Source organism: Lepidochelys kempii, chromosome 2 (genome assembly GCF_965140285.1).
Source record: "Lepidochelys kempii isolate rLepKem1 chromosome 2, rLepKem1.hap1, whole genome shotgun sequence".
NCBI lineage: Eukaryota > Metazoa > Chordata > Testudines > Cheloniidae > Lepidochelys > Lepidochelys kempii.
Genome location: NC_136381.1, coordinates 112,630,803 through 112,646,309, shown reverse-complemented (window position 1 = coordinate 112,646,309; position 15,507 = coordinate 112,630,803). Strand labels below are relative to the sequence as shown.

The window sequence follows — 15,507 nt, the reverse complement described above, 5'->3', positions numbered from 1 at the left end:
TAATCTATATACTGTATGTGGCTAGCGGCCTTTGTGCTAAAATAACAGGTGCTAAAATGAACATTTTTCAATATTGCAAAGTCAGAATGACCGGATAAGCATGATTTAGACCTTTTTATTAACACAGTGCTATTAATATACATAAAACAAGTGTCATCCTCCTAAAGGAATCTGTACTGAACCACTGCTATGTTTATTCCACACACCCATTCCTGAAGCTTTATAAATTGTTTGGCAGACATTAAAAACCAGTAAGTCAATTTCTAGTAAGGTGGGGCTTCAATACGGCAATAGTGCAATTCTACTATATGAGGGAATCAGTTCCTAAGCGATCAGTATACTGAAGCACAGCATTGGAATCTCCTTGTTTCATTGTCTGAGTTTACGAAACTGTAAATTCCATTAATGATAAAAGCTCCTCCGGTCACTGGAAAAAATCTAACTTTACTAAATCATTAATCTCAATGACTATGTGACCTTTAACATACCAAACTGATGAGTACAAGCACAATTTTTCATATAGAATATACTACTGTCTCCTGATACAGTGGATTCCATTTAAACTGGACGTGGATTGCCTGGACTACTGGGAAACCCAGGTAAGAGTCAGTTTCTTACACCAAACTGGCTTTCTGAATAACCTTATATATCATTTTGCCAGAGAAAGTAATCTTTTCTAGGATGTTTTCCAGTCCCTTTTTCACTCCCTGATATGCCGTCATATCCTCTCCATGGCCCTGATCCAGCACATATGCAAATTTAAGCTACTCAAGTGCTCTGCAGAATCAGGGTCAAAAATTTCTCCTGCCTCTCTCCCTGAGCTTCCCCTCTACTTGGTAAAAAGTGAAGCCTGTTCTGAAGGGACCCCAGGTTTTGCCCAGTGCTGTCTTAACCAGTTGGCACTGCACTACGGCAGAACCCTGATTAATAACTCTGAAAGCTCTTTTTGCAGTAACAGCATTTTGGCCCTTTGACAGAAAACACTAGCTTTGACAATGAGGACTTGGAATTGCCTGTGTTTAGCACTCTGTGCTTAAGCTGCTTGATGGAAAGCCTAGGCTGTCCTGTTCTCCTTATGTCACTTACTTTTCTCTCACCTTTGATTCTAAGGATTTCTGGGCTTTTGTCCATTTGAAATGTTTATGTGTAAGTTTCTTGTGGGACCTACCGCACAAAGATTTTTACAGTGGAGAAGAAAATGTTTTCCAAAGCCTATTTATATTCTTTGTAAAAATCCATGCCAGTCTCCAAGAGACTCCATTTTAAGCTTTTATTTTGGAGCACAGAGACTCAAACAGCAGCCCATCAACTACACTAACACTGTAGAAAAACAGAACACAGCTACACCTATTTTTAGGAAGCAAAGCTGCTGATTTATGAGATCATATCCTAGAGTTTGCTGTGGACCTCTCTGTAATTCAGAAACTGCATGTTTTTCCTGCAAGCCTGCCACCATGATCTTCAGGACCAAAATGTGTACTCTTCTCCATCAAGCCATGTATGATAAAGATATTAACCAACTAAGATGGAATACAATATACATTCAAGCCTAACTTATCACACATATATTCTGAAGTAAGCAATGGTAAATTATTTGAGTCATTACTATGGAAGAACATATACTCTTTTACATGAATTCCTGTTTTAAATGAAATAAAGACCTTACTATAAGACAGGTGCAACTGTAAAGCTCTAAGACTATCTAGGGATATTGAGTGATAACGTGGCTTAAAACATGTCTTTAGGAGGTATGCCCAGAGCCTCCATCTTTGAGGGGCACAGTTAAGGAAAGTGGCGTGAATAAATACAGATGGGAAACTCTGTGTGTCATGTTACTGAGCCACATTCATCTCTGGTGAGGAACTTGGGCCATCATGTTTAGCCATAGAGACTATTTGGAATGGGAGAACCTGGCCTGAAACAAACCATCACAGGCATATAATGTATAGCTGTGCTCATGACACCACACACATAACAATGGCCCAAAATGAACACTATTGCTAGAACAGCTACCATCTCTCCAAACTCACGGATTGCTTGAGTGTGACACTGTATATGATGTGGGCTCTATGCACGCTGCCAGCACAGCCTAGGTTCTGGGCTCACATCTGTGGTAACTGCCTGCGGCAGCCGTGCTATACAGGGAATATCCTGTAGCCCCTGGTCCTCCAGGAAACTTGGGACTGATGGATGCAGCCTCCAGGATAGGAAGGGCCAGATCAGCTGGAAGATGTGTTTATTTACAACCTCTCACAGACAGGCTTTGCTGGTTGAGTTCCTGTGCAGCCCAGCCAGGATTTTAAAGCAGCACTTTCCCCAGTGGTGAGCCCCCCATCTGATGTAGCTGGCCCCATAAGCACAGGGTTGTGCAAATTTCATGGGTAGATGTGGCTTTGCAATTAAAATAATCAGAACAGGGACCTTAGTAACAATGGCTCCAACCCTACAGTGAGCTTTCTGTGGATGCAGGGGTCTTCCCCGCAAGGAGCTCATTGCAGGACTGGAGCCTATGTTTTGAAAATACACAGTTTTTAATAGTTACTTATTTTCCCAGCTTCTGTGTGGGTCATGTGTTTTTCTCTGACTATTCACTCATGCAGTTTTGCTTAACCTGGAAATTTCAAGGACAACCAAAAATCTAACTTAAGAGCTGCACAGTGTTAAGTATGGCTTGGCAACACGGTACAGACAGGTGTGGGTAGACTGTGATTCCAGCCTTCCTTCCTCTGTTCCAAACTCCAGGACTTTGGAGATGCACTTCTGGGGACAGAGGATGAAAGAGAGCACAAAATAAGGCCAATGCTGCGATAGTGGCAGCGATTAGTGACCAAATGCTTAAGAGCAAGTTCAGCTGTTATTAAGGGGATCAGGCAATTACATGCAGTGTTTCTGCACAGTGAAATTCAATTCAGGGAGCTGGAAAATAAATCCAAAGTTTGCATTGCTGATTTCTTCAGTGAAATGTATGTTCTGACTTTTCAGGAACACTCATTTCTTCTGCTAATTAGCCTCAGCAGACATTTGCAACTGGTGAGCACTCTGTAACAATATAAACAGTAAAACAGAGCAATAAAGCTTGAAATATGGACTATATATTTAAGATTAGTTCAAATCTTGAATTTTCTAGGGCATGCTAATGTATGATTAAGATTAAGGATGCCTCCTGATATGTTCCAACTGAGTCTACAAAAAGAAAAGAATTGCTTTCTGCTAATGTGCAGCTCTTAAGGGGCTGGGATTGTTCTCCCTCTCTTGGAACAAAAAACATGCTCCACTTACAAGCTATATATCTGGCATTCCAAAAAAAGGCATGCAGTTCTCGGAAGAGCCACTCATACCTCCATTGACTCCATTTACAGCTCCACACTCCATTCCAATGGATCTGTGTGAATCTGAAAACAATGATTCAAGTCGAATTACAGCTTTTTCCAGCCTCTCCATCAACACCTGTGTCTCCGCCATTCTAAAAGACAGAAACAATGTTAGACATTTGAATATGAGCACAGGTTTTACAGCACTATCATTCTTCTGTAGTTTTTGGTGATTTTAATTTTCATCAATTTCTAGGTTAAGGACAGGTCTACTGATCTCCTTTATAAAAACTACTTAGCTTGCATCATTGCAACATTAGAAAAACAATCTCCTCTCTCCTCGCCAGTAAATTTAAATGATATTTTAAGGGATGCGTTTCCAAAAGTGGTCTCTATTTTTACATTTCCAAATGACAGGTACAAATGACTGTCAGTGCAATTCTGGTTATGTGCATAGCCTGACGGCACCTGCAAATTAGGTACTTAGATATCCAAGTGACTGAAATACAGTTGCAAATAATTGTTGGCATAAGGTTGTGCCTACAATCATTTGTACCTGCTATATACAGATACAATACAGAACGCTAGTTAAGTCTGGACTAAAAGTTGTGTGAATGTACACTCTCTCCTTGGATTTCCTAGATCTTTCCAATCCTCGTATATACTGTGGTAAGATTCTGTCTTGGTTGTTTTTACTAATGACTACACACCTTCAATTCAAGACACCAAGAAAGTCTTGTATTTGCTTCTTTAAGATCTGACCTCTCATCAGTTAATGTTGTCTTCTTTCCCTTCTAAAAGTACATGATGTGAACAAATCAAATAAACAGCTAGGTTTCAAAGCATGGAACCCTCCCCCTTCATCATTTACTTAACAGGTTTCATGCACACATGTTCCATTTAAGGTTGTGAACATTTTATCCCAGTAAATGACATCCAGGGTATGCATATGTTATTTCCTAATAAACATCACTGCTAAAAGTGTTAATCCCTCAGAGATACCACATGTGTAATACTAGATTCCAACAAACTGCATATTATTAAGCTACATTAGCAACCAGAACAAACACCATTGTGCTAATTACCTGTCCCCCTACTGTGGGGAGAGTGTCTAAAGTACTATTATTAGATAGCCAAATATGCAAAGAGAGTTTTTATCATTATTATTACTACATATTTTTAATTTTTTAAAAAGATGTAACAGGGTATTAGGATTCTACATATAGATGCAGAGCTCTTCTGCTGATTCACCTTGGCTGTCAGGCTAATGGGTCCTTTTAGCTCAACCCTAGTAGTTTAATAAGGTTTGTGCGTGACTACGGAACAAGGAATTAGAAGCAAAGCCAGTGGATTCTACAGGGAAAAACCCTAGGAACAGACATTTTCAGGAAAAAGCCTTGGTCGAGGTTTATATTTTGTTCTCATTTACGTTAGCAACAAAGGCAAATCCTTGGACGTGGGTAAGCTTGGACTAGATACACTGTGCATGGTGCAGGGTGGGAACTCAACCTGCCTACAATAGATGTGTACATTGTTCTTTTTGCAAAATATAATCTGCATATTCAGTGAGTGAGTTGGTCATAAACATTCCAAACATTGTTTGTTTTTTAACATACTGGGTATTTTGTCTGAATGAAATAAGATAGATAGCACCAGGAGAGCTTCCACAATGTGCAAGATTTTGTGAAAACATAAGAACTTTTTCTTAAAATAAGTATTGTACACCCCTAAAGAAACTACAGACTCTCTTCCTTCCACATTCTACACAAATCTCATGTGCTAAAGTCTAAAACTCAAGTTGTAAAAGACTCTAAAGTGAGGTTGGGCTGACTCATCATCTTGAAATAAGGACCATCTACAGTCTAAGTCAAGACAACTATCTGATGTAAAAAACACAGCTTTCTTTTTCTTACAGTAAAGACATAGCCTACCTGAGCCTGGAAAAAGCTTGGAACAATATCTCTGAAAGGTCCTCACTAGGATGTTAACTCAGATGCCCAGTGATGATAATTTAAATATCAACGCTGTTAACTATTTCATGCATGTAAAAAAGGAGAGGGGGATCATAGACTTGCACAATTTACTGTGATATCTCAATTTGGTGTCACAAGTGGCTGGTGTTGACGAGGGGTCACCATTTATTTTTTCTCCAAGCCCAAGGAGCCTAGCACAGCCTGTGGAGACATGGGCAGAGCATATTTTATAGGCAAACCTTAAAACAGAATGACCATTCCTTCCCCTCCCCCCATCTGACCTCTACCTACAAATATACTTATGTCTATAACCTAGGAAAGAACAAAACTGCAGAATAATTTCTCTGGACACTCTTCATCTCAAATATTTTCCAACATAGCAGACAAAGAAAGAGCAGCACAAATGGGCCTGCTCCTGCCATCATTCTGTATGGCTGACAGGAGAACAACATATTGCTTTGTCTCAAGTAGAAACAAGCTGTAATGAGTCCATGAGGGTAAGTAGCACAGTGACATAAGAAAATAAAAAAGTGAAAAAACATGATGACAATCAGAAGAGCAAAGATTCCAGTTTTGAACAAAGGAAAGGCGGTAGCCTCTTAAGCATAGTTTTACTCTGAAAAGTAACTGTAAAAATAGTGTCATAGGGTTCCATGTTTAGTGGGCCTTTTTGATTCCTTACCATATTCACTCAGTTTAAAATTACAAAGATGGTTTGTTTTTTTCCTAGCTGCCAGCCCCTTCAAAAACAGCCTGGGATCTGAAAGTCAAGCTGGGTCCTTTCTTTCTCACATACCTCCACCACACTACAGATAGTGCAGGGCAAATTCTGCCCTCGGTTGTTCCTGTACAAACTCATGAGATGCAATTTGGAAGTTGTGTGACTAAATCCCTTGCACTGCTTGGAGAAATCACTATCATAGTCTTCAAATTATAGTGGCCCATGCATTTGCTCTCTGATAAGATGTAACTGAACTACAAAATATACAAAAACCAAGCCTCCAGTATTCTAAAAAGGTAGCATCTTAAAGCCAACCACAAATTTATTACAGGTTTAGAGTAGGTATGTAGCAATCTATATCAGGAAGGCTTTTTTCATCTGCTAGCTAAGAAAGCAGTACAACATATACTAAGTTAGGAGAAACATCCCAACATGTTCCTGGAATTCTTCTCAAACTGGAGGAGCATCCAATCATAGTTTAATTGTCATAAAACACAGCCAATGTAAGATGGAAATGCAAAGAATAGCTACTTTCCCCTGTTATTGACATGTAACCTCCTTTAAATTATTACAGGTGTGTTGGCATTTCCTGGTGAGGAACTCAAATCTTTGCTGCTCCCCACACTCAGGTTGTCCATAAAATGAGGCCCCACTGTGCCAGCCAATGCAATGGCTTATGGTTTTAGGGATTAATTCCCAGTCAGAGACACTAAGGTGGCGAAAGGGGAGAGGAAGAATGGGACTAATTAAGTGCAGCAGAACCTATTTAGTTTCATCACCTGAAAAGGGGTGGGAGGGAAGAGGAGTAGGAGGAAGAAAAGGAAAAGAGCATGGGTAGTGAGTTTGCTTCACCATAAAGCATGAGTGGCAGGAGGAGACAAAATGGGGATTTCTCTCATAGAAGACAGTGAGATAGGAAGAGTGTGTTTGCCAGAAGCTTGCATGTTAGAGAAACAGAAGTGCTACCTTGTATGGTTAGTACTTTGTTTTTATGTTAACTCCATGGAAAGAATGTAGTTAGAGACATGCCAAATTAATGTCAATTTAGATTAAACAAGAATCCCTGCAATAAAACCCTACCTAGAGAGAGGGTGACTTTGTATTCAAACCTGAGCCTTTGGTGAGCTTTCTTCCAATTTTGCTCAGTGCTTCTATATCCTGGAAAATTTCCCCAAATCTGGGAATTTTTGAGTAAAATGTTTTGAATGAAAATTCCCAATTTCCCAAGTTGAAACATTTTATTCAAAAATTCCCAGATTTGGTGAATTTCCCAGGATATAGAAGCGCGGCTGGGAATTTTTCACCAGATTTGGGAAGATTTGGGAAATTTTTAGCACTAGGTAGGGAAAAGTTGGCATCATGATATAGAAACACTGATTTTGCCCTTGGTCCTGCTGCAGGTTGTTTTAGGAACAGTGCTCCTAAGTGCAGAGGACAGCTGTCTGTAAAAATGTTATAAATATATTTTTTTAAAATTATGCAATGCTCTTGCATTTTTATAGCATTTTGACTTTTTGCCAACATTTTGACTAGCCTTAACCGCCTTGGAGAAAAAAGGCAAAAAATGTGTGTGGAAGGGGTTTTTTGGTTAAAATTTGAAATGGAAAAAATTGTCAGTGTTTGAAGCTTTTGACTGGTTCTAGTATGGTACAAAGTATAAAGGAACTTTCATATCTGTGTCCTGATGGATACAGATAATGAAAACTGATGTTCTATTAATGAAAATGGGTCTTTTAAATATTATATATATAGCCACAAGATGGTATCCAAAACATTTTTTTCTGTGAGCTACATTCTTCAGGTACAGTGTTAAGTCTTAAAAGCCTTTTTATCAGAAGAGACCTCTATGGAGAAGAGAAAATCCTGACTTTTCCTTGTTTTCTCCTACTTATCCCCAAGTTTTTGTCCTTTGTTTGACTTCACAGAGTTGGTATGCAAATTGACTAGTACTGCAGAGCCTATCTACTGTGTGTTTGGTTTTTCTGTCACTTTTCCTCTTTCCTGTGTTTTGTCCAACAGACTAAAGTTTAAAAAAAACAAAAACATTCAAGAGGCCAGTGTGGCATTTTATATTTTGACAGTATTTTATATTGGGAGAGCTTTCATTTAAAAAAATAAAAATCCCATCCATCAAAACAGAGACTAAGATTAGAAACACATCTTAAATTTCTTATCACATCCCTATTTAGTCTCATATAACTACAGGTAAGCAATAGCACATGCCAGGATAATTATTCAAGAATCTGTGTATGCACACACTGTGCTGAGGTCTTTGAAATATTTTACTGATTCACATTTTTGAATATAGTATGTGCATATATATTTAGTATCCCTTGAAATAGCAGTTCATTCTCTAATTACACATGAATATCCAGTTGTTTAAAAAAAAAACACTCCCATCCACAGCTGAATAATTCTTAACGCTTTATCAATGGTGATGGCAAAAGTTCATTATTTAATGATCTACTGTAGCAATCAAGGATTGCCAATTTGATGGAGTTAAAATAACGAAGGCAACCCATTTCCTAGTACATCCTCCTAATCACTTATGCTACCTTTTATGTAACTGTTCTCCCAGTTCTCGCCTTATCTTTTGTCTGGTTTTACTTGCTTCTCTTTGTGACAATGAAGTGTAAGATTTTAAGTATTTTTCCCATCAATAGATATACTGTGTTCTTAGGCACCCCTTTGCCATATATTAGCATAATACTTTTCAAGTAATCAAACATTTTATAGGGCTTGCAAGCTACTTAATTACATGCCACAAGTCCAATTACTGTATGCAAGCAAAATGAGCTGCTGAACTTGGAGAATATACTGCATACGGCCACAGATGTTGGAGCTGGTGAGGTATGACTACTTCATCCAATAAGATTGAATGGTAAAATCATTAACTAAATTAGAGTTCTATCTAAGTTGTGCTTTTAAAACGCATTTGTGCTATTTAAAAGGGTATGCTTCCCAATGCAAAGAAGCTGTCAGTGTTTCACTTCTTTGACCAGACAGAATTATGGCAAACAAATAAAAAAAACATGGAAGGCAAGAAGACATTAGTCTCTAGGCAAAACTTCCAGAATTGGCAACAGTTAAGTTGCTGTTACTACCACTTAGGACAAACTTGATCATTTCTCTATAGTATACCCTAGCTCTCGAGAATATCCATACTCTGTCAAATCCTGCATTCCTCATTCAATTTTGTTTTATTCAGACAAAATGGGCTGTCAATGGGTAATCTTTTCTAAATCCTAGAATATCAGGATTGGAAGGGACCTCAGGAGATCTTCTAGTCTAACCCCCTGCTCAAAGCAGGACCAATCCCCAACTAAATCATCCCAGCCAGGGCTTTGTCAAGCCTGACCTTAAGAACCTCTAAGGAAGGAGATTCCATCACCTCCCTAGATAAGCCATTCCAGTGCTTCACCACCCTCCTAGTGAAAAAGTTTTTCCTAATATCCAACCTAAACCTCCCCCACTGCAACTTGAGACCATTACTCCTTGTTCTGTTATCTGCTACCACTGAGAACAGCTTAGCTCCGTCCTCTTTGGAACCCCCTTTCACGTGGTTGAAAGCAGCTATCAAATCCCCCCTCATTCTTCTGTTTTGCAGACTAAATAATCCCAGTTCCCTCAGCCTCTCCTAATAAATCCTGTGCTCCAGCCCCCTAATCATTTTTGTTGCCCTCCGCTGGACTCTTTCCAATTTGTCCACATCCTTCTTATAGTGTGGGGTCCAAAAATGGACACAGTATTCCAGATGAGGCGTCACCAATGCTGAATAGGTTACTCAAGATTTAAGAAAGACTGGGCAGGAATCCTCCTGCAAATTCAGGAGGTAGGGAGGGAGGGGATAAGTAGCTACTCTGCTGCTATTAATACTGCATTCCATGGGCTGTATCAGCTGTGGCTTCACAAAGCCTGATTCAACTCCCACTAAAGTCAGTGGAAAGACTCCAATTCTCTTCTAAGAGATTTAGATCAAGTTCTAAGTGAGGCCTGTGGCAAACTAACTGACCACTCTCCTAGCTCACTTCCCACCACACTCAAATCCTCTTTCATGCTACCACTCTCCTAGCTGAATTCCCACCACACTCAAATCCTCTTTCATGCTACCAGAGAAACATGCCATGGATTTGTGGAGCACTCCTCTGTCCTGCCCCTGCGATCCTAGTACTTAGGGATGGGGGAGGGGGCTTTCTGCAAAAGGAGGTAGAATAACATCATTTGAATCTGACTTACATTAATGAGAATTGGTCCATTTCTGTAAGAGAGCTAGAGTAGACTTTTTAACTGGTACTAGTGGATTGAGAAAGGAGGATGGAAAACAGTTACCATGTATATGCTCCATGATCCAATAAAATTTCACCATCAGAAAATGAGGACAGTTCAGCCATATCATAATTATAAAATCCATCACTCTTGGACCACATTTAGCCTGAACTTTATAAGCAGAGGAAGCACTTCATTCAGTACGGGAATGTATTCTGGTATGGAATACAGCATTGGTCTAACAACTCACAGGAGTTTAGAACAAGCAAAGAATACTGCCCTGTCCTGTTGAAACTACAGAAGAAATGGTAGTTGGAAGAATGTCTGGAATAGGGCTAGGACATGGTGGGTACCATTATTACTCTTGCAAAAAGTGCAGTGATCTTTACTGATGACAAGTAATCAGGCCCTTTTTTCCATGTCTCATTCCAAAGACAAAGGCTCTAACAGAACAATATCTCCAAAACTGTGCTGGGGCATGTGTTCGCTTCTGACACAGAATGAAGAGTGCCACCTACTGAATTACCAACAACATTTCTTATAGCACCTTGGTTTCTATTTGAAGATCTTCCCTCTTAATAGTGACCAAGCTCAACCTTACTCTGTTTATGAGAACTAACAGCTATATATCCCAGGGTGACAGAGTTGTATGCAACTTATCCCATGTTAGAGTTTCAGTGTGTGGAATTATGAACTCCAGAATGACCAAGTTAGCCCTGATTAGGTCTTGTTTAACTTGACCATTTGTACAGTTAACCTTTTCTAACATGGCTGCTCTGATTGACATGAAATCTTTATATGGCTGAATTGTTCTTTTCTCTAAACCACTGGTGGTTAGGTGCAGAATGTGTTGAATCACTGCTTGTCTTGCTTCAGAAAAGTAACACCTTAATATGTAGTTATAATGATGGAAAAACTGGACTGAAATATTACAAATCCTATGCTGTAATAGGATTTGAACTCACTGCCTTGGAACTAAATCAGATACTTTAACCAATTATGTAGTTGGCCACTTATCTACCTTTTAACTAGGCCACAAACCTTATTCATTGGGCCAAGTGATTCCCAATGCACAGCAGTACCTGCACATCAGGCTTTTATAATTAGTACTCTTGACTGTTCCTGCCAGCATGAGTCTTGAGATGCTGAAGACCACCGGCCACCACTGGCTCAACACTTCACAAGAGTGAGTCACTCTCTTGTATGTGTGTTAACACTTGTTGGAACCATTAGACTGAAGTCTCCAGGAGCCCAAACGCCACTGTAAGTTAATATGTATAGATGAACTAGAGGTACATACGAAGACTTAGCGCCCGAACAAGCTCTCACTGATATCTATAGGAGTCAGACTGGGCCCTTAGTCTGAAACTATTATCAGTTTTCCAAAAGATTTGGGAACTCTTGGTATAGACTAGACAGCTTTGATCACCATTCATGGGAATTTATAACTGTTAATTAAGCTATACAAAAGAACTTTCCTTTTGCATTCCAAATACAAGAGAAACATCTAGAATTAAGAGGAAAGAATTTTCAAAAATTGAATAATGCAGCCAAAGTTTCTTCCTTAGTTTGTTATAAGATCTACGTGCCTGAAAACTGAGCGCAAGTTAGGGTTAACTTGCTGTTTTGTTTGCCTAATAAATGTGAGAAGTAAAGGAACTTTCCCAATTTTTACCTATAAAAATGTCTTACTAAGACATACCTACTAAAATTATCTTTTTGTTTTTGCAGGTGAATTTTAGAGCAATGAAGTCTGCACAAATCAACAAAGAACATTCCATTAAAGGTACTTTGCATGTCAGCATTTTTCCTATATGGATCTCAAAGCATTTTACTACGGAGGGTAAATGTCCTTATTCCTTAAAGACTGTAAACTGAAATACAGCAAAATTAAATGACTTGCATCAAGTCACACTAAAATCAGTGGTAGAGCCAGGCACAAAATATGGATGCCATGACTTCCAGTCCTCCTGCCTGCTCCACTGGGCCACATTCTTCCTCCAGTGTATGATAATTCAGGGTAAAATCCCAAATTCCCATCAAATTTAGTCCTGTATAGGTGGTAATTTTAGTGTTCTTTTGGAGCCACTATCAGGATTTTCAGTTATTGCTCTTGCAAGAGAGATTTAGGTGAGTTATGGTTTTGAATGTGGAAGTCTGATATGAACATAGGTAAACAAATATTTCTTTGTTTTCACTTTGGTTAATATAGGATCTTCGTATACCAAGATCACTCACCATTAGCTATAGGACTGAGGATACTATGCATTTTTTTTCACTGAAGTATTTGCCATTGTCTACAATGGATGACCAAGCCATGTAATGTGTTAGACCTACTACAGTAAATAATGCACGCCTTTTTCATTTTTATTTAATAGAGAAAACAGATTTTATTCATTACACTTGGGGTTCTGCATGTGCACCATCTAGATCTGAGCAATGCTCGCTTTCTTGAGGGAGAAGAGATTGATGAATCACAGAAATTGTCTAAGGACCCTGTAACATTTTATTACAACAAAGATCTAAAATGTCAAACTATTCTACACACCTCGCTTCTCTATAGAAAAAGCACTGTTCATAGTATTACATTGTTTAAAAGCTTCTCCCCCCCCATTCAATTTTGTTATTAAATCCTTGTTTTAAAGTTTATAGTGTTAAACAAAAGCTAAAGGAAACTTTACTGTTCTGTGAGCTGTAAACAAAAGAAAAACCTGCTTCAATATGTCTGAGGCATAAAAATTAGCATGTGAAAATGTTCACTTTGCTAAATGTATTAATACCTCATGCAATAAGGACAGCTTTGAGAAACAGTATTTAAGAGCTTGCAATTTTGTGGGGGTTTTAACCACCCCCCACCATCTACAATATAGTTTTAAAAATGCCATTCACTCCCTGAAATATGAATGGTTTGCAGATAATGATTTCATAGAACAATGAATCATGGTACCCACTGAACCAAATATCACTTTTGTCTTTATCTCCTGCAGCATTTTTTAAAAACACAGTAGTCCCCTTTTTTTAAACAACTGTTAATATAGCTGCCTGTAGATCAATGTGTTTTTCTTTAAATATATTCTATCATTGTATTAGTAGAACACATTTAGATAATGAAACTTTGGAAGTCATTTTTTCAAAAGTCCTTTTATTTTAAAAAATATACTGATTATGATGAAATTTGGTCTGATTTGGTATAAGCCATCAACTGTGTTTGTCTATTGCAAATATATGGCTCTAAATTACCAGTCATTTAAAAAAAACCACATTTATTTTATAGTCTTTCAGGTGGGCTCATGATCAGTTCTACTCTGCTATTGTGCAAAATGAATCTGTTGAGAACATTCCTTTAAAATGTTCATTTATTTCAAAATGCAAGGTGTATGTAGGCTTTGAGTTCCTTGATTCTTCTCTCTTGCTCTCTTCCCCCCCACCCCCCTTTGGTTTTGTAGCATCCCTATAAGCAGGGAGTCTCTGTCCTCCCTTTAGCTGGTATATCCTAAACTGCTCTTTAACCCTTTGCTTTCCACACAGCTATACCTGTAGGCTAATCACTAACCTATGTCTCTCGTCACCTAACATTTTGCTTCTGTGGCTCTAGGTGTTCCCTGGCACAATTTGAGCCTAGCCACCATCAAACAGCCCTGGCTCCTGAACAAAATTAGCCAATCTTAAGTCTTGCACTGCCCGAATCAGCAGGGCATCACTTGACACCATCAGATCTAAACGAAGAACCAGAGGGTTTCCGATAATCTCTTAGAAAGCCATGGTGATGCGGGGGTGGGGTTTCTAATCCAACACACTTCATGGCTATCTACCCTCAACAAGCCAAACCCTGCAGTGCTGCTCTCAGGGGCTGTCAGACACCTTCCCTCCTCCTCAGCTGAATACGAGGTTGAAAAGCAGAATATGCAGGTACAGCTGTAATAATAAAAGCCCCGGTTCTCTGTAAGCGTGTCTCTACTGCTGCGTGCGTGCAGCTGTCAGCAGCCTGGCTTCATGGGGGGCGGCGGGGGGGGGGGGTGAAGTGCTGTTGGGGCTTCTCAGGGGCTGAGCCGAAAGTTGAAGAGCGACCCGGGGCCCTGGCCAGCAGCAGGCCACAGCCCCAGGCAGAGCATGTGGGGGAGGCAGCACCAGTGCGCAGAGCTGACCCAGATAGAGAGGGCGCAGGCAGCTCTGCCGCTATGCAGCCCCGCCCCAGAAGCCCGCCAGGGCAGCACTGCTTGGGGATCATGGCACAATAAACCCCCTACCCCCACCCCTCAGCATCGCCCCCCCCCCCCCCCACCCCACCCCACCCCCAGATGTCCTCTGCAGGCAGCAGCCGCTTGGCAACGCAGGGCCCCTCTGCACGGCCCCCTGCAGCCGCCGCTCCGCCTCGCGCGCGTACACACACAGACCGCCCCGCTCCGGATCGCCCCCCGGGGCTGCCCCCACCCCAGCCCTCCTGCGGGGCCCCCACAGCCGGCTCCGCCGCGGGCTGCTCCGGAATTACCTGGCTGGAGGAGCCCCCTGCTCGCGTCCTCGCTGCGGGGATAATCCCTGGCCGCTGCCTCCTTCCCCTTCCCTACCGTGGGAGCTGGTGTCAGTCAGTCAGCCCGGCAGAGCGACACGCACCGCCGCTTCCGGGAGCGCCAAATAAAGCCAAGTCCAGCAAGAGAGAGATGGAGAAAGACAGCAAAGGGGGTGAGGGGCTGTGTGAAAATGGAGAGAGAGAGAGGGAGAGAGAGCTGCCTCTCAGCAGCTCCACCACCTGCCCTGTGTAACGGGCGGAGAGGAAATGGAAATCTTAGCACATCACTAGGGAGCAGGCAGCCTGGGAGGAGGCTGGGAAAAGTGGGCTCGCCAAGGGGAAAGACAGCAGGTTGTGTGTGGGGGGGGGGGGAGGGGGGGGAGTGGGGATGGAGCAGGAGGGGGAAGCAAGGATCTGGGGTAATACCTTGCCCTGAGTGAAAAGCTGGGCAAGGGACAAGGAAATCTACTCTGGTTTGCTACCCAGGGCAGCTCTGCTTGCTCTTCCCTCTCTAATATGGAGACAAGGTGGGTGTGAGGTAATAATACCTTTTATTGGGCCAACTTCTGTTGGTGAGACGAGAGGCGAGCTTTGGAGCTCTTCTTCAAGTCGGGAAAAGAGTTCTCTGGAGTGCCAGAGTTTGTCTCTCTCAGCAACTGAAGTTGGTCCAATATAAGATGTCACCTCACTTACCTTCTCTCTCTCCCATATTCTGGGACCAGCATGGGT

General features: G+C 40.9%; 1 protein-coding gene across 2 annotated transcripts in view; it reads right to left on the bottom strand.

Annotated features, from left to right (window-relative positions):
• Window positions 1–15,128, bottom strand: part of CAP2 (cyclase associated actin cytoskeleton regulatory protein 2) — an 87,748-nt gene extending 72,620 nt beyond the window's left edge. Inside the window, exons 1-2 of one of the 2 annotated variants that reach the window (XM_073331990.2) lie at window positions 14,761–15,128; window positions 3,339–3,463 (exon numbers count right to left, since the gene is read on the bottom strand). In XM_073331990.2, coding sequence (XP_073188091.1) covers window positions 3,339–3,462 — 124 coding nt within the window. In that variant the 5' untranslated portion in view covers window position 3,463; window positions 14,761–15,128. The remainder of the gene's footprint in view (window positions 1–3,338; window positions 3,464–14,760) is intronic. The other variant, XM_073331989.2, reaches the window with a different exon arrangement.
• Window positions 15,129–15,507: the final 379 nt, after the last annotated feature.